Consider the following 19,039-nt stretch of genomic DNA (forward strand, 5'->3'; position numbering starts at 1 on the left):
TGGGGACAATGTGGCTGCCGTTGTGCAGGGAGTTTAAAGGCAAATCATGTTGACCTCATTTGTGCAGACTTGCAGTACTTGGTGGTGTTGACAGCTGTTATTACCTCCGCCAAGGAGGTTAGGTTTTCACACATCAGTTTTTTTGTTGTTTTGTTGGTTTGTCAGTACGACTACACAAAAACTACTGAACGGATTTCCATTAAACTTGAACAGAGGATGAGTCTCAGCCCAGAAAAGACCCCATTAACTTTTGGTGCAGATCCGGATAAAGATCCAGGAATGTTTTTTGCACTTTCTTCAACTTTGAAAGTTTGGGCGAGCTTAAATTATGGCTAAGCAGTTATGAGTGGTTTAATATTTAGAGTGATACAGGGCTATCGAGTTTGATATTGGATTAGGCTTGATTGAATTAAAGGGGACTATTGGGCCTTGGTGGAGGTAATGACTCTACAGCCATTCTAGTTTATGTTATTAGATCCCCTTATGTGTGCCTGATGTGTTTCTACATGTAATATTTGATTAATTGTGCAGCCCTAATGTAAAACTAGAGGACACACGTGTCAAATATCGGCCATGAAACGTGAGCACACATTTAAATGCACTTGCAGAATTGTATTCAGTGGAAAAAGACTACATCAAAAAGAAAGGGAAGCACGTGTTTAAATAAAACAATTAATGATGGCTGAATTCCATTTAGCTACTTTGGTTTCAGGGTCATGGTGCCGTGCATTCTGGCTTGCTGTCATACACACAGACATAATGTTATTGGTAACAAATGCGATTAACCTGCTTGTACATTCAAAATGTCTGCTGTGAAAAGGCTTATTTTCTTGACAGTGTATGAGTAACAAAGTGTATGTCAGCTAAACTGGAAATATCAAATGGCACTCTGTGTTTTACAGTCTATGATCACAACAATGAGAGCCGAGCATGATTATTATGAGTTCTGACAGCAAATGCAGATGACTCATCTGGAACCAAATAGGGCTGCAACTAATGATTATTTCCAATATTATATGGCAATTATTTTAATGATTAACTGAGTAATCATTTCATCACTAAAATGTTAGAAAATTAGGAAAAATGCTCATTATAATTTCCTATGAAGACTCTTTACACACCACCGACCAGCCAAATGTTGGTAAGACATGTAATTGGCCCCCCACTGCCAGACCAAAACAAAAAAAGCAGTGGTAATCTATTGAGTTGCTGGTAATGTTTGAAAATTCACTTACCATTTAGATGGCAAACAAAGAAGTTAATTTTGCAACCTGTTGGTAAATAATACTCTTTAGATCGTCTAATCAACTAATTGATTTGTTGACTAATTGGTGTAGCTCAAAAAACCAAAGTGAGGGGTCCCTTTCCCTTTACTAAATTATCTCCTCTTTTCCTTTGTGCTCCAGTGTCTTGCTGTTGTCTGAGTAGTGTAGGAAGCAGAATAACATGCTTTATTGTGAGAATTGAAAATGTGTTCACATGCCATGACACCAATCACTTAGAGAAACTCCTCGAAGGACCAACAGCTGTGATTAGATGTTGGACCTGAAGCTTGTAATCAGCCCTTTGCATCTGTGTACGTGACTTTCCTTTCCTTCTCTCCCTAGCCTACTCTTCCTGGTTCATTCCTGGTAAGAGCTGAGTGGTAGTGAGGAAAGAGAGGAAACAAGCCATAGTGAAGACAAATGGGACGCAACGAGGGACTGACAGACACTTTGCTTACTGTGTGCTGTGTCTCTGTCAACCTGTGGAGGGCAGTGTTGCTCCAAGTATTGATAGTTCACACAAGTGAAATTGCAGAGCTGATTGTTTGAAGCACTTTGCTGCATTACAACATCATAATTCCCTGTTAAACAAAATTAAATGGGATTAGCGCTGCTCTTTGAACAAAAAAGGTTTTGCTTGTACAGAATGTTGTTGCGTTAATGTAAAGATGAAACTGAATGGAACTGATTGTTCGGTGGCAAGAGTGATTTAAATCTATTGCTCTTATGCAACTTGAATATCTGGCTTTTAAAAGAAGTTCATGATTAGAATAAGTGGGTTAATTTATTTCTGGACTAAAAATAAACGCAAGGACATTTCTCCATGTTGCAATGTATCACTTAACATCTAAAACGAGTGCTGCACTTTGGTGTAATGTGATAAATTTTGGTGCTTGTAACAGGTTTGATCTAGATAAAGACAATTGAGGGTGTGAAGTGTCCAGCTATTAAAAGCTAGTGTGTACACGAGAGATTGTGCATTTACAGCAGGGCTCTCTCTTCATGTTCCATTAGTTCCACAACGAACAGGTGTGACCTGACCAAAGAATTGCTCGAGGCTATCGAGCACTGCCATGTATCCATCTGGCCTGGCCTGGTTTTATCTGAGCCAAACCATTAGCCTGTAGTCCCGTTCAAGTCAGCTGCTTTCATCATTTGATCTACACCGGTTGCTGGTGGGGTGCGACAATGGACACTGAGATAAACAGAGACTTGCTGGTTTTTGTTCCTGTCAGCCCTTGTTGGAACATAACGACGTGCTTTTGTTTTTTCCCCCCCTCTTACAGATCAGCTGTTTCATGTGCTGGCCATGCACATGCGTCTGTACAGCATAGATTCAGCCTACAACCCCTGGACTAAGCTGACTCAGGTTGCACAAAGCAGAGAGGCAGAGTGAGTGCCAACAGTAAATCTATAAATCTGTTCCTACATTCTTCAGTCTTTACTTTCTCTCACATTTTTTTCCTTCCTCAAATAAACATGCAATCAAAGCACCACTTTGTCCTCTCTCTCTCTCTCCATCTCTTTCTCTAAACACCACCATTTCCTCCTGCACCCCCGACAGCTTTTCCTCCACACAAAGAGGAGCTAAAAACAGAAAAGGGACCGTCCGTGGTTTCCATAGATACCGATAATTGCTGCATCTGGCAAATTACCGGGCACTCCACAGAGAGCAAAACGACCCTGTCAAATTTACTGTACTGAGAGCACCACGCCAGCACCACGCCAGCACCACACTAGCATGGCATCTCTACTCAACTGGCTCCAACAGAAACCTGTATTTAGGAAAACACAAAGGACTTAGTTTCTACCACACACACTGTCTTTATCTGTCTTGAATCACTGGTGTACGTCAAAACATGCTGTTTTTATGCACAGAAAAAGCTACTGGCAGCACTTAACAATGCAGGATGAGCTTGAACAACCTTTCCTCCCTGTTAGTGTTGTGAGACAGCTTTTACACCTGTTACTATCAAAGAGCTTGCGGCCGTAGAGTATTCTCAGAGGAGCCATTTGGTGTTTAAAAATACTTTGGGAGGGAGCAGTGTCATTGACACCCTAAGGCAGTCAACCTGATCTAGCCTAGTTAAATAGGACGGAGAGAGATGTTCCAAAACATTGCTCTTGCCTTATTTCTATTCGATACACCAAAGAGGAGTATATGAAGATTTCACATTATGCGAGTGTAGTTTGTATGCAGTGGTTGAAAGCTCTGTCTTCAGAGACTTTCCTCCAGTGCACAGTGGAATTAACTGGTGAGTGCTTTGGTAATGGAAGGTATTATTCTTTAAGTGCAGTTCCTCTCATTGAAAACCCCCCGAGGCCTTTCAAGAGCAGAGTGGAAGCTCGCCGAATCGTCAACAGAACAGAAGACATTTAAATGGAGATGGCACACAATGTGAACATGTAACTGTGGCTACATTAAAGAAGTGGTTGGAAAATGGAAGGAATGAGTCTTTTCAAGCCATGTGTTTGTTAAGCAAATTTGAAGCTATATACACAGCCAGACCTTTGCTCTCATACATTTCTAGAATCCTTTTCAGACATGTAGCTTTGCCGCCCTCATCAAGCTAATAAAGTGATTGCTTTTTGGCATTCAGACATAGGTGACATTCAGGGCTGCAACTGACTAATATTTCAATTATATATTAATATGGTGATTGCAGGGCTCCAGGGTGCCACAGTGGCATCTTCACATTGCTTCTTATGTCTGACTGACACTCCCAAAACCTAAAGAGTTTTCATTTTCAATCATGAATGACACAGATGCAAATTCTTACATTGACGAAGCTGGAACCAGCAAATGTTTGACATTTTTGCTTGAAAATTACTGAAATGATTGATCAATTATAAAACATAGTTGGCAGTTAATTTTCTTTCAACTGACTGTTCGATGAATCGACCGATTGTTGCATCTCTAGTTTACATAAATGGCTTTACTCACATGTGGAGGGGAAGAGAGCAGCTGTGCTCACATGATATAGGAGAGATAAAACTATTATGATGGTAAGAAAGAGGATTGATTACTGTTCTCTCTGGGGCTCTATCACTGCTGGTTTTTGAAATGGAATATGCTGTTGAGGCCTTAATAACCAGCTTGAACACAGTGAATTCACTAAAACATTTTCGCATCAGTTGAATCATTTAAGTTATTAGAGAGCCAATTCTGCTGCCTAATTTATAAAGTTCATCATGCACAAGAGGTGAATGATGGGTTGTTAAGTTGCGACTCTGCAATGGAAGAATAAAATCCATTAAACTAAAAAATGTAGAGAGGCAGTGCTTGTCTATAACTGTGGTATTAAGAGTGGTTTTAACCAATACTGTTAAATAAAATAGCTTCTTGACCTGGGACTACATATTTGTACAATACTTGTGATTTAATGAAAAGCTCCTTTGCTTTGTTTTGCAGTGGCTTTGATGAAGAGAGACCTGAGGTACCAATGCTGTTTCGAGATGTTCCATCCCTCCTGATTATCTTTGTGCTAACAATGCCACAGCCGCTGAGAAAAGGTACCGTTCTTACGTCTGCATCACGACACTACAAGAGAGTCTCTCAGTGGCTGCTCCACAAGGGCAGCCCCATTATCAGGAGTAATCAGGGCTGAGTGCTGGAAAGAAGCATTTCACATCTCTTATCTGTGCTCCTGTTGCTGTTATTTGGCTGTGAGGATCAGAGAGACTCGACCCTGGTGATGGGTGGGCTCCACCTCCTTTGTGTGCCCTTCATCTATGGCCGGCTGCTGCATCTCCTCCATCTTAGCCCTTCACCAGAAGAGGCGAAGGGCCACCTAAAGACCTGGCCCAACACTCTGCGGTCATGTTTAATGGGAGTTGTGTCGCAACAGGCATTCTAGTCAGATATCCTTAGCATTAAAATTTGTGATTTCAGGGTTTGTACAAAGTCTTGAAAGTTTATGAATATGCTTGAAATTGAATATACTCTGTAAGAAAGTCTGCAATACCTCTGATTGCCTCCTTTTTTTTAAGTTCTGCCTTTTAATTGTGTGTACTGACATTTGACCAGGACAGTGGAGCTGACAGCAGCCCTTTGCTGTAGAAGAAAACAAATGGGGCTCTTTGTTGTTCTTTAAACCAAACTTAAATATCTGTCAGCCTACATTTTCCACCTGAAACGCTCTGCTAATTATCCTGCACACTGTTGAGTGAGGCTCTCTGTGATGAACTGAGAGACCAAATACAATGCTCTGGTGAATAGCTGCCAACCACCGTTAACTGTTTTTTTCAGGCTATAAGATCTTTAAATTCAAAATGACGTAGGCTTGCATATTGAAGTCATGAATTCATTCTTTGCTAATTATCAGAGTCACCTTCTCTCCCTGTGCAGAGCACTTTACCTGTGTGGTGAAGATGCTGTACAACCTGCAGTTCACCCAGGCTCTGGCTGCGCAGTCGTCCAAGTTCAGCCCAGAAGAAAGGCACGCCTGGAGCACAGCTGGAGCACTTAAGAAGGTAAGAGTGAAATCACGTTAGAGTAGCCTGAGACCTGGGCTGCGCTCCAATACCCATAATACCCTATTATTAGTAAGCCAGAAGATTTACTATGTCCAATACATAGTATGTCAAACGCAGTGTTCCAAAAACACCAGGATGTTCTCTTGCATCTGGTCGCATTTTGCAGTATGCAAACCAGTATGCTTTTCTGGCTATTCCGACACACAATCCTCTGCACTTTTCACTTTTCACGTACAGAAGTATAAAGTAAAAGTATGAGATTTGGAATGTAGCCCTAATCAATAATGAAATGCTGGTGCCAAAGTTATCTCCTTTTATTTTCTAGGCAGTACAGTAGGTCCTTTATCTTGTCCTTTCTCAGAGGCTTTAGTGATGTTACCAGAAAAGAGGGTCACCTGAGGTTCTGACGTCCCTGACAGTGATGAAATATGCCGCCCTTTACCTCATTTGTATTAATATGTACACTACATTATGGGGGATTGTGCATTTTCCGGACTGGTGCTTATTTCTTGTTCCTGCTGATTTGTTGGTTTTCCTTTACTTCCGTTAGTTTACCGCTAAACTAAGACACAGAAATACAACAAAACAGAACATGGTTTAACGAATGGTCGGTCAACTATGAATTTATACATATGTAATACTGATTCAAATACATGCAAGTTTGTACAGTAGCGGAAACGGTAGCAAAAAGTAATTCTCCAGACGTTGAACATCTCTATCCAGCCAGTCTCTGTTGGAGGTTCGATCTGTAACCATTTTTATTGTTGCAGCTTTCTTGCTTACTGTTAGTAATATCTTTAATAGATATAGTCAATTAAAAATGTAGGTATTGCTCATATTACCTCCTTGCAAGTATGAATGAATGACTGGGCAGCTCCAAAATATCTGGAAATGATCTTATAATGTTACACTTAAAAATCAAGATCAAGATTATGGCCCAACATGTGAGCACAAAAACTTCAAATACTGAACCATAACTGTATTTTCCGCTCAGTTTCAACCCTGCTGGGGAAAACTTTCTACTGGTGTTAAGTCTTGTTGAACTAGTTGTATCCTCTGATTGTGCCCTAGAACCAGCCAACAATGACAGTAAATCATTGCGTATGACTTAGTATTGAGATGAATTGAGCCCCTTCCGGTTTCATTTACGTGATCCCCACAGTTAACAATATCGATCTTCATTATCTGGAAATGTGTGATTGCTGGAGAGTGTTGCATTAATTGGCTATCTGTCTTCAGTCTATTAAATCTGTATTAGTGAGGAGCTGGCTGGAATATCAAAAGACAAATAGCTGAAACCCTTCCCTTCAGGGTGTTTCCATCCATAATGGAGGTGTGGATTAGTATCTTCCTGCTACACTGTCATGAACAGTAGTGCCGGCTGTCATTAAGATGGATTTCAAATCCACAATGAGGACGGCATCCATATTTGGTAGAACGCCATTTCAATTAAATCGAAGTTGTTGCAGAATATGCAGTGGGAACAAAGATCAGAGCCACGGGGAAAGAAAACCCAAGGACTTGAAATTCCTCCCCTATAAATCTATGACAAAGGACAAGCAGGCGAGATAAGACTGCTGTTTTAAATTCTTCTACCTTCAGCCTGATAAACACTTGCAGCTTCTCCTCTAATAAAATACTAGCCAAACAAACCAGTAGGATTTTTATCAGAACTCGCGTTCAATAATGTCTCGATCTCTTATCAGATGTTACTTTCTACAGAAGAATCATTGTCTTCTCCTTATTGTGCATAAGCCATTATATTCTACAGCGTACTTTATACTTGAGAGGAGGACCAGGAAGTGAAGCAATGTGGTCTACATTGTATATTCAGATTTGAGACATTTATTTACTGACAACAGGTTGATACCGCCATGGCTATTTTATTTATTTATTCTATTTTATTGTCTTATCAACTTCTTAGGCCCTGTAGGCTGTGATACATACACATATACACATCTGTGAGCTCATTGGATTGACTAATTAGAAAGTATTTGGTTTTAGTATGAAAGTGATCATATGTTATGGCCTTTTAAAGTTTCAAATCACAATTGAACACCTGCTGGGCGATTTTGGGCTTCGTGTTAGACAGCACTCTCCACCAGTTCAAGGAGAACACTGTTAAACCCTTCCAGAAGAGTGTAAGAGACTTGTAGGCTGGGGAGTTTGGTGGCTAAAAGTTGTTGATGGCTGTGTAAACCTTTAGCCCACTTCTGGTAAACTTACCTAAATTCAAGTTATTAAAACTAATAATTACTTAAGCAAGTTGGAATGTTGAAGGGTGAAAGGATAGGGGTTGTTCTAAGTCACAACAGAGAGGTAAAAAGGAAGATTTGGATATCGAAGTCTACCTTACAAAGGCTGCCAACCCAGACGAGGAGGGTGGTGAGGAGGCAATGGCTCAGCCAGAAGGAGAGATAGCAGATTCGCTACAATACGTGAAGTGCTGAAAGATAAGACTACAGATATGCAATATCACTAGACATTGTGTTCATGTTCACCAGTTCCTTAAAGCCATGGGAGGTTTGTTTTCTTTTCTTTTTGCCTTAGCCAATCAGCAGTTGATAGAGAAGCTGTGGTTTCTGTTGCTATGAGCAGCTAACTTAAAGTATGTCAAAGTGATTATGGAAATATGCTGATTTAAGTTTAAGTGACTTTAAGTCACCGTACAACATTTGTGTAAATCTCATTCACACTTGTCACCATTTTTCTGTCTCTACTTCTAACAGACGAGGCTGTTTTTTCTGGCTCTGCCACAAGGAGCTCAGGTCCCCTCTTAATCCCTGCAAAGCTCAGATCGGTCGGTTTTACTAACTGGGAGAAAAATGGCCTATTTAAATCACTGAAACAATGTGGGCAATGGTTGAAAGGTCTGGAGGCAGGCCCCACTGAAGCCACTGAATACTAATACTCTTCATGTTGGTTTTTTCTTTGCCATCTGTCTGTGTATGGATGGAGACCACAATCAAATGAGGATGTGTCATTGTTGTCTGTGGGCAACATGAAAAATCCAATATCGTGCACCCCTACACATTTTTTTAATAGCCAGCAAAAAACTACTTGGTTTAATCCTTGCATCTTAATATAGCTCAGACAGGGAATAAACAGACTGAAGCTTGTGTTTGTTGACTATCAAATAGGATTGCAGGGCAGATTAATTTTAAAATCTTTGTTTAATGACATATGTCTGACATCCTGCATTCTGATTTTCTTCAACAGAATTCTGCGAACGCTGAGAAATCTTTTGAAGCGCTGCTCAGTCATGTTATCAGTGATCTCTCTACGGACAAGAGTGTCTACAAGGTGAACGCTGAGGAAACTTCAATGGTGAGTCACTAAAATGACTGTTTAGCTCTCGAGAACATAACTGCCTTCAGGATGGCGCTCTCTCTCTCTCTCTCCCCTTCTGTTCTGCTCTTTGTCGTTTTCTCTCAAACAATGAATTGGCTATTACCCTGAGAGACGGTGGTCTAATATCTCCACTGATCTCCAGGGGAGATATACATCACAGTATTATCAGCGAGCTGTTGGCGGCTTATTGATCAAGTGTTACTGTTGTTTCCCTCTACAGCTGATCTCCAGTGTGTGGTCCCCGCAGTCTATCGAGTTTAGCCTCCAGCAGTTCTGCCTGCCCTTCCTTCGCCTCTCCTGCCTTCTGCAGCATCACCTTTACGGAGACAACCTGACAGGCTGCCTGGTACGTTTCATCATAAGTGTCATCCTACCTGCAGAAACTATGGGTGCTTGTGAAAGCAAAGAGAATGACCTCACAGCTCTTTTCTTGTTTGTGTCTTCTCAGGAGGAGGAGGAGTTCTCATCCTTGGCAGTGTGTTTGGGGCTCCTACCGTCGGCCCCTCAGCCTTCCAACATCGTGCACAGTGCCTCGTGTCTGCAGTGGCCAGTTGGCGCCTTTGACTTGGTGACACAGTGGTGTACTGAGGTCACAGGGCTCTCTCAGATGCAGGCTGAGCAATCATTGGTAGGCTGTTTTTTCTACATTTTTGGTTAATTTCTCAGGAAATAATGCATAGACCTTGATGAAAAGAATCGGGCATATTTAGGTGGCTGGAGTGAGTATAATTTGATGTGGATCCAAATAAAAATCCAGATCTAATTGATTTAAACATGTTTTATTTGATATTGGACTAGACTTGATTGTATTAAGGGGGCTTGTTGGGCCTTGGCGGAGGAGTGCCCTTGTAAATAAATAAAATGCATCTCTTTTATTCAGGTAAGAGCTGAATGTAAATGTTGCGTAAATGTTGCTGCACACTGGAAAAACTTGGAAGAGGTGCCAAGTTTTTTGCTGCATTGGTTTAAATTCAGAAAATTGTCGAATGATAAATTGTGTTTACAATTAGGAGGTTTTCGAAGAAATGGTATAAAGACTCTCTCAGGTATTAAATATTCAAACCATGAATTTTGAACTTCATATCCTGTAAACGATTCATGTAACGTGAGTGCTCCTGACACTCTGAAATTAGTTTCAGCCTTGGTTGACAAGGTGTCTCTGAGGAGAACGACTGCAGAGCTAGCCATGTGTCTTATGCCCTCGTCATTCACTGTGTTGCAATGACCTTCAATGTTTTACATCATTTCACGGAGAGTCTTGCATGTCAATTTAGGTTTCTAATACTTAACATGGGACATTTGTTATTATTACATCTGAGAGCTGAAGGACATAAAAACAAGGAAGGTTCAGATCAGGTGAAAGATAGCATTAGAATAAATAAGCACCGTTTATTGTATATTTCAGAGTTTTAGACATTTCATCTTTTGTGATCAGTCTTATACTGATGATGATTACTGTAGGGGACTAAAGCTGATACGTCTGAAGATCATGAGTTTCTGGGAGGAGGAGAAAAAGTATTAAAGGCTGTAGCACAATAAATGTATGGCCTGAATACTGTATAGTTTACATACCTCTGTCTTTCCTCTCCTCTGAAGACCTTGCTTGTCCAGGATCCTGAGTGGGCAGCCCCCCACCTTCTCCAGCTACCCGACAACTACAATATCATCTTCCAATACTATCACAGGAAGGCCTGCACTGCCTGCAAAAAGGTGCCAAAAGACCCTGCACTCTGCCTCGTTTGCGGCGCCTTCGTCTGTCTCAAAGGCGTATGCTGCAAACAGCAGGGTACCTGTGAATGTGTTTTGGTAAGTTTCCCAGTAGTAACTGTAACAAAACCTACTTAATAAATGACTCATGTTAAACCGAAGTGCAAGCTGAATGCACTTCTTGTAAACATTTTGAAAGTGTCAGGATTTTTAAATCTTTATTTATTTTTCATTTTGTCACATGCAGCACTCCCAACATTGTGGCGCAGCTACAGGCATCTTTCTACTGATAAATGCCTCAGTCATCATCATCATCCGTGGACATCGTTTCTGCCTGTGGGGTTCTGTTTACCTTGATGCCCACGGAGAGGAGGACCGCGATTTACGGTATGACACGTCACGCCACGTCACAGTATTGTGCAGAGGGCTTTACACAGATAAAACATTTATATACTACTGTGTGTGTGTCCCACTTCCATTATACATACACATTGTATACATTTACTAAACGTCATAGTATAGTATAATTGTAGGTAGTGTATAAGAAATCAGTTTACTTTGCCATTTTTTTAACCAATACAGAATGATGCAGCATGTGCTGACAGATTTCAGAATTAAGTTTCGCAAAGACAATAACAAGTTTTCCAACTTTTCCAATAGTTAGCAGCTCCTTCAGTGTCTTTCTGCGGAGCGCTGTGCGTACATCAACAGAACACTCAGGACTCGGGGTGCCATGATTTTGATTCTAAATCGAAAAATCAATTGCAATGAGCTTTCAAGTTTGATCATCAAACTCAAAAGCAGGAGTGGTGATTCTTCCTGTATTTTTATTGTCTTCACTGCCGCCTAATTGTGCACGCCCAGCACACGTCCGAGGAAAAACACATCAAAGATGACGCAGCTAGCTTACCATAGCCTCCAGCTGCACTCTCAGACACTTATCCTGTGCGCAGTTGTCTGGTATTGAAGGTGACACCAGCAGCGTCGAAGATGTTGTGTTTATTTTCTATTTTTCAGAGATCCTTTATTGATTTGTTTGGGAAGAGGGTTTACTTTGAACAGATCTGAGAAACCAAACTTCTGAATTTCTATCTTTTCTTGTTTATTGTAAATCCCTGCAGGGTGGTATTTTTTGCTAAACTCTTTATCGAATCTTTATTTTTTCGGTGAATATTATGTGAACTTGGCTGACCCTAATCTGCAAAAAGCCACCAGGATAAAGTCAAGCTGTTGCTGAATACTTTCAAAATGTAAATGACAGTTGTCTGGGCATAAAACAGTGATCTTTTAAACTTGTGAGTCTCACAATGGCATATCTGTCAGTACTGAAAAATGTGTCTGAATCGAAAATCGCATCAAATCGTGACCTTAGAATCAAAAGTCAAATCGAATTGCAGATTTGGAGAATCATGACACCCGTACTCAGAACATAAAATAACTCATCATTACATCACCATAACATAATAGAGTCCATAGAGAAGTACAAACACACAACTTGGTCACAACCTTCTCAGAATCAGGATCTAGTATAAAATTGGGACACGGCTCTATTTTTGATACTTGTTGCTGCAGAGAAAACAAACTCACTCATGTTTTTTTCCATTTGGCCTTTCTGCAGCCGTGGCAAACCTCTCTTCTTATGTGAAGAGAGGTATCGAGTGTTGGAGCAACAGTGGGTTTCACACACCTTTGATCACATCAATAAGCGGTGGGGGCCTCACTATAATGGACTCTAAGATCTTCCAAAGTCCACTGAAAACAGCAACCCGTGACGGAGAAGATTTTTTTCCCCCCTTGGCTCATGTGTCTGCCTCGATCAAAATATTTGGGAACTCTCAAACGTGATAAACACAAACATCTAACGAGGGTTTTGCTGCCACAGCCTTGGTTTATGTGAAGTTTGGTGTACAATCATGCCTAAAGATTAACACGTGTGTGTGTTTAAGTGGTTTATTGTGTGGTTTTCAACAGGGAATAATTCGAGAAGATCCAAGTAAAAAAAAAAAGCACAACTTTGCCCAGAAATTCAATTGGTTTGGAACAGGCTGTTGAAGCCTGTCGTATTTATTTGGGTTAAAAAAATATATATATATCAAGTGCTGAGTGTCCCTGCAAAGTTTGGTTCCTTTTTGCACCATTTATGACGATGTTAATGCATATCCCTTTTATTTATCGAAATGTGCTCTGCTGTGCTGGCATGAGTTTCAAGCTCCTGATGAGTGTGGCGATGTTATTGCAATGTGCACTCATTGTCTGCTGACATGTGATGGTAGGCAGGACAAGTCCACCCATCAAAACACTAGAGTTTTTTTGCAAACAAGCAAAGACTCTTTTTATGGGTCTAGTTGCAATCCATCCTCAGGAATTTTTTTTGTTTCGTTTTTTTTTGCTGTTTAAGATAAGTTTTAGATATTTAAATAAATGCTGCTGCTCATTGTTCAAGTAAGTAATTTTAACTTTTGTGAAGATTTTTTTTTCTAAGGTCGTGCTTTGAGTTTTTTGGTAGATGGCTGGGAATGTCGACTCAATTCACTCTTTAATGTCTAAGGGGGTATGCGGTCACCTCATTATGCTCACTACACTTTTTGTAGTCTTGCCTAATATCGTTTTGTTTCTTTTTTTTTTTCTGGTTGGTTCTGAAGAAGACGCTCAAATGCAGACAACAATGAATAATCAAACATTTGTTGTCTTTGCTCCACAAAAACCTGAAGTCAAACATTCAGAATTTCAGTAGCATACTTTTGTTAGAAAAGGAAATTTCATTGCAGAGATTTGCTGTCGAAGCTGAACACTATATGAGAGCAGAAATATTCTATTGGATCTGTCAAAGTATACTAAACTTAATGAAATGAAAGCTGTCCTTGAGAAGAAATGCCAATACTTTTCATGTTTCTGTGCTGTCAAAAAGTTGTTTTCCTGATTTGCTTTCAATTGTCGAGTCCTAACTCCAGTATGGAACATTTATTGTGATGACTATCCCTTCTTCACGCATCTCCTAGTTGTGATTTATAGTTGCATTCCAACGTCACAAGATTATCAGACTTGAGTATCCGTTATACACTGTGCATGACATCCTTTAAGCCACCATTATTTAAGTGTCTTAGCTACTTAATTTTCTGATTATCATCTTTTTTTTTTTCTGGAAGAGAGGAAGTCTATCCAGTCGTGCCTGCAAGATTAGCGTTATTTTTTTTGCGAGTGATACACGGCATACCGCTGATATCTGGTTTTCAAATGCTGGGCCGCATCATGCTGCATCGAGGAATCTCTAAGTTAACACTTGAAAAACTTTCCTCTTGAATTCATGCATGCTGCTTTTTCTGTTTACTGAGTTTCTCCTCTTCTTTCTTTATTTCGCAGTACCCACTTTGTAAATGACCGCAACCAAATAGCCAACGAGTAATGGGTGTAAATTGTAACTGAAAGCTCTTGTGTGTGTTCTCCTGTATGAATGAAGAGAGAATACAGTACATTACTGTAGGTGCTGACTCAAACTTTCTGAGTTTGATCAGAAAGTATGACTTGGACATTTAATGCAAAATGTAACATATGTGAATAAAATATAATCACACTGATTTGTGTCCTGTTTTGTTTTCTGTTGTCAGTTTTTTCTTTAAGCGGTACAATGAATTACCTTGTCTGCTCTCATGCTCACCTTATTAGAGCAGTGATACTGTATTAGTTATGTCTTGTGTTCTTGCAGTGTCATAGTTGCTTTTGTCAAATATCAAAATTGCTGATGGAGGAAGTATTCAGATCCTTTTCTGAAGTTAAGTATGGAAGACCATTTCTGCCAGTTAATGAAAAAAAGAAAATGAGATGAACACTAAGCTTGATGAATAAAATATTCCCATCACAAATAAAAATTATGAGATAAAAAGTCATTGTTGTGAGATTAGTTAAAATTTATGTCATAATTTGTACTTTTCATAATTATGACTTACATGGGACAGGACAAAGGTAAATGTATGTAAGTATAAAAAATTACTATACTAATTAAAATAATAAAAATAAGCACCAACAGTTGTTAACATTATTGTTGTTGTTATTATTATAACCAGAGCTTGCATTACACCACAGGACATGACAATGATTATCCCTCTAAGGTTCTTGTAAAAATTAATCAAGAAGTATAAAATGGTTGTAAGATCCAATAAAAGCAATATGACTGTGAAAATCCTACAAGCACCAAACATTTTTTCTGATAAAGGGGATATAGCGTCATAGGATTCCTTTGAATATCTTCTATGAAAATCCTAAAAGATTTTATTGAAACTGATCGAAAAATACTGATTTCTGATTACTGTGGAAATCCTTAAAGAACCTAAACCTCTTCATGAAGAATTCCTAGGAAATGTTTGGGAATCCTAAAGGATTTTATTTGAACCAATAGAATTAAAACAGATTTCCACTCGGACTGAGGAAATCCTAAAAGAACCAAACATTTTTCTTATTGGAGGATTTTTTAAAATAAATTTATGGGAATCCCAAAGAAATTGGAAAGGGCCTCATGAAAACCCTATAGGACTTTTTGACTAGGGAAATGATTGATTAATTGACTATTTCAGCCACTCGCATGATTGTGCAAAAATGTTAAAGCCTAACTAAAGTTGTCCAATAGATGCAGCAAAATGACCAAAAGTACAATCGCCTAACATGTGTACCTAAGAAGGCCGACAGTACTTGAGTAAATGAACTTCATTACATTCCACCGCTCATTAAAATCTTCATCTTTCTCTGCTGCAGATAACAACACTATCATTCTCCTTCCAGCAGGTGTAGATGATGTAATTTTCCAAAAACCTGACTGACACCAGTACTAGACAGATCAGAGGAAAGAGGATTTCCTGTCTGCTCAACTCAGCCCCACGAAGCTCAAATATGACTCTATAATGGTCTAGTGTCCTACAGTGAGGAGATGTGACTGGTAGATACAGACCTCCAACTGTCCACCAGGGGTCTCAGTTCACTGGAGCTCATCAGATCATGTCTTCTGAACACAAAACCTGCGACCCTTTGAACGAATAATGAGACTTTACGTGCTTGTTTTTAAAAATATTTCCTTAATGCAACTGATCAGCTGCATCATTGCACAATACTGACATCACTTAAATATCAGTGTATGCCACTTTAAGAGAATAGACTGCCAGTCTTATGCTTTTTGTCTCATTTCTTGTCATTTGCAGCTAGAAAATCAGCTTTATGAGTAAAATTACGAGGAAATTAGTAATTAAAAATGCATAAAAGTAAGGTCTATCGATAATATAAGTGTATAGTGTTGCACATGATAGTCCACTCGCTTTTCAGGGCACCAGAGGGAAACTTCACTGCCATGTGATTGAGCCTTTTGAGGATAATTGGGTCGACGTTTCATAAAGCAGGGAGGCCCTCTGGCTAATGACCAATATCCACACAAAGCCTCTCTTTTCTGCCAATTACACAAACAGAAACACTTACACTATGGACCAGAGGAGGATTGTATCCGCGTAAAACCACCGAAACTGTGCCACAGGTTTCACACACTGAGATGCTGTTGTTGCAGACGGTGCTACGGCGAGCATCACTGGACATTTCCTCATTATCTCGCCGTCCAGGTAGGTACACTGCTGCTACAGGCGAGTGAATAGACCATTGAGGGCCTGGAGGAGGTGATATGGGTCAGCTTGTGGTCCGCAGGGCCGCGTGCTCAGGTGTCGGTACTGTTAATAATTAAAGCCTTCACTGAGTAAACAGGGAAATCAGTTCGGATATGTAGCTATGAACGGTAAGCTGCATGTAAAGACATGTTAGTTACAGCCAAAACAGTCAGGGTCAATTGTAAAACTTGTCTCCAGTGTTGGCTGTGAGGATGCAGAGATGGGTACAGGACTGGGCAGTGAGCAGCTGATGTCTGACGCAGTTTCTCCTGTTTTGCAGATTTTAGAGATGGAAAAGCGGAGGCAGCACAGACAAGGTAGGACTCATGTTACCTCATCACAAGGCCGGTTAGCTTCACTGCCAGCTTTAATTATTGTTCACTTTAAAGTGCTTCATTTTGTGTTCAAAAGTTGTGGGGACAGGAGGACTCGGATAAAAAAAAATGTCATAAACGGTCTTCAACATATGGCATTTTAGGCAATGTAGTGCAGAGTAGATTTCTATGGCGGGAAAATACATTTGAGTGTTTTTGATGACATTGAAAATACTTTGACTGGAGAGCCAGAAAGTTTTTTAAACATTCACTAGGGATGTCTAAGTGTATGGAAGAGTATTAGGGACAGGGGTAAGAGACAAAAAACAAAATAACAACAAAAAAAAAAACCAGGAGAAAGTTTTTTTTATTTTTTTTTATTTTGCACTTAAAGAAAAATGTCCGGAATAAAGTCGAAATGTCAAGAATAAACTTGACATCAAAAACAGCACATATGATGATTGCCTCAACAAAATGCCTTGTGTAGATGAATTGGTGCTACTGTACCTTTATCCGCTATTATAACACAGTAATGATTTGTCTTTTAGCTCATAAATATAGTGTAGTTGTCAGCATCAGGACTTTGAAGAGATTGTAACACTACACATTGAACGTTAGTAATGGCAGAGACCGTAGGCTCGGGCAGCTTGCATAGCTGTCAGTCGCTCCCCTAACAGGATTTGAGTTGACTTTATTCTCGACATTTTTACCTTTTTCTTGATGTGCATAATGAAAAAAAAAACTTCCTCCTCTCATTTTTTTTCACACCCCTGGCCTTAATACTCTTCCATAAAAGTGCCATCCGTTCAGGGTTCAAAATTCCAGTTTTACCATGTTATTTTAGACATCTTTTTAACTTCAGTTAGAGACGTCTGAAGAACCTCTGGTGGTTCAAAATGTTTTTACGACGGCCAAATTTGACGTCATGCAGCAAAAGCTACACGGAGGATTCAGATCTCAAACCTCAACAGCAGAATGAGGCGTGTACTTTACCTGGAGAGCTATTCATCAGCTTTATTCAACACCATGTTTTGGTCATCCAGCCTTCATCAGGTAGGCTAATATTCAAAGGTTGGATGACCAAAACATGGTGTTTGATATGTATCCATATTAGTTTTAAAACAAATGATTTCTTTTTAAATTCCACACACTAGTGGTCCCACAGGATAATCTATCATATGTACAGTGGCTAGCAGCTAATGCTACAGATTTCCTTTTCAAAACATGCAGAAAATGCATAAACCCAAACTGCACCACAAGTCTTTTATAGAATTGATTTAATATTACAAAACACAATGCCGCAATACTTAAGTGTATCAATATTTTCATACACCTCTAAAACATTTCATATTACCATTTAACATTAATGTAACAGACACTTCATATACATCCAAAATATTGACAGTAATCATCAAATAGATTTTAAGTATGTTTCAGTGTTGGTGATGTAATTATCTGGAAATCACTGCAGTTAAAATAAGGAGATTTTATTATGTTGATTCATTAAAATTAACATTAAAATTTAGATTTACCTTTAGTTTTTATATTCTTAAGGACTGAACATGTGATTTAGTGATTTATAAAGATAGAAATCTGTAATTAGAGGTAAGAATTTTGCAGGAAACAGTATTAAATATTTTTGTGAATGATAAAATGTTGATGTTTTGTGATCCAATGTTGTTGCTTTGAGATTATTAATCATGCAGGTCCACTGCTGAGCTTAGGGGGCTTAAACTTGGGGAAAAAAAGTGTTTATTTCTGGTCGCGTGAGGCTTTTGTCGTCAAGGGTGAGAACAAGGGCACCGTGCCTTCGGCCTGACTCGTGGCTAGTGGAGGTTTACTGCAAAGCCTCTTCATATCCCCTTAAAAGGGATTATAGTCGGGAGTTTTTTTTTCTCTCCACAGACTTACCAAAGGGTTTACCAAGTGGTGTTCCCGTAAGGCTTTAACCAAAGAGGGTGGGATTGTGAGAGTTTGATGGAAGCAGAAAATTAGATTACTCACTTTTACTTTGCACTGTTTCTGGTGACAAAGACAGTCCATGTGCTGCAGCTGTTCACATCATTTAAAGCCGTTACCAACTCCAACCATCACTGAAACTGGGAATTATGTAGATGCACCGTAAATGCAAATGTTGGGGGGACATATTATCATGCCCAAGAAGCAACTGCATTTACTATGTAACTGTAAACATGTACAGTTTTTATGTATAGTTTAAAAAACTATTTTACTGTGTCACAGAGAAGCACTGACCGGCATTTTATACACCAGATACGATGTCCCTTTTCAG

The 19,039-nt window shown here is 39.5% G+C and overlaps 2 protein-coding genes across 4 annotated transcripts in view; both read left to right on the plus strand.

The window, feature by feature from the left end:
* The window catches only part of ubr3 (ubiquitin protein ligase E3 component n-recognin 3), a 46,710-nt gene extending 32,336 nt beyond the window's left edge, over nt 1-14,374 (plus strand). For both annotated transcript variants that reach the window (XM_084361279.1, XM_084361280.1), the window contains 9 exons: nt 2,552-2,657; nt 4,678-4,778; nt 5,614-5,738; nt 8,961-9,068; nt 9,313-9,438; nt 9,541-9,720; nt 10,689-10,898; nt 11,047-11,186; nt 12,418-14,374. In XM_084361279.1, coding sequence (XP_084217405.1) covers nt 2,552-2,657; nt 4,678-4,778; nt 5,614-5,738; nt 8,961-9,068; nt 9,313-9,438; nt 9,541-9,720; nt 10,689-10,898; nt 11,047-11,186; nt 12,418-12,535 — 1,214 coding nt within the window. In that variant the 3' untranslated portion in view covers nt 12,536-14,374. The remainder of the gene's footprint in view (nt 1-2,551; nt 2,658-4,677; nt 4,779-5,613; nt 5,739-8,960; nt 9,069-9,312; nt 9,439-9,540; nt 9,721-10,688; nt 10,899-11,046; nt 11,187-12,417) is intronic.
* Nucleotides 14,375-16,321: 1,947 nt separating this feature from the next.
* Nucleotides 16,322-19,039, plus strand: part of myo3b (myosin IIIB) — a gene marked incomplete at its 3' end in the record, with an annotated part of 73,069 nt that continues 70,351 nt past the window's right edge. For both annotated transcript variants that reach the window (XM_084361573.1, XM_084361574.1), the window contains exons 1-2: nt 16,322-16,393; nt 16,716-16,752. In XM_084361573.1, coding sequence (XP_084217699.1) covers nt 16,327-16,393; nt 16,716-16,752 — 104 coding nt within the window. In that variant the 5' untranslated portion in view covers nt 16,322-16,326. The remainder of the gene's footprint in view (nt 16,394-16,715; nt 16,753-19,039) is intronic.

Source organism: Pagrus pagrus (genome assembly GCF_965226575.1).
Source record: "Pagrus pagrus genome assembly, chromosome: 9".
NCBI lineage: Eukaryota > Metazoa > Chordata > Actinopteri > Spariformes > Sparidae > Pagrus > Pagrus pagrus.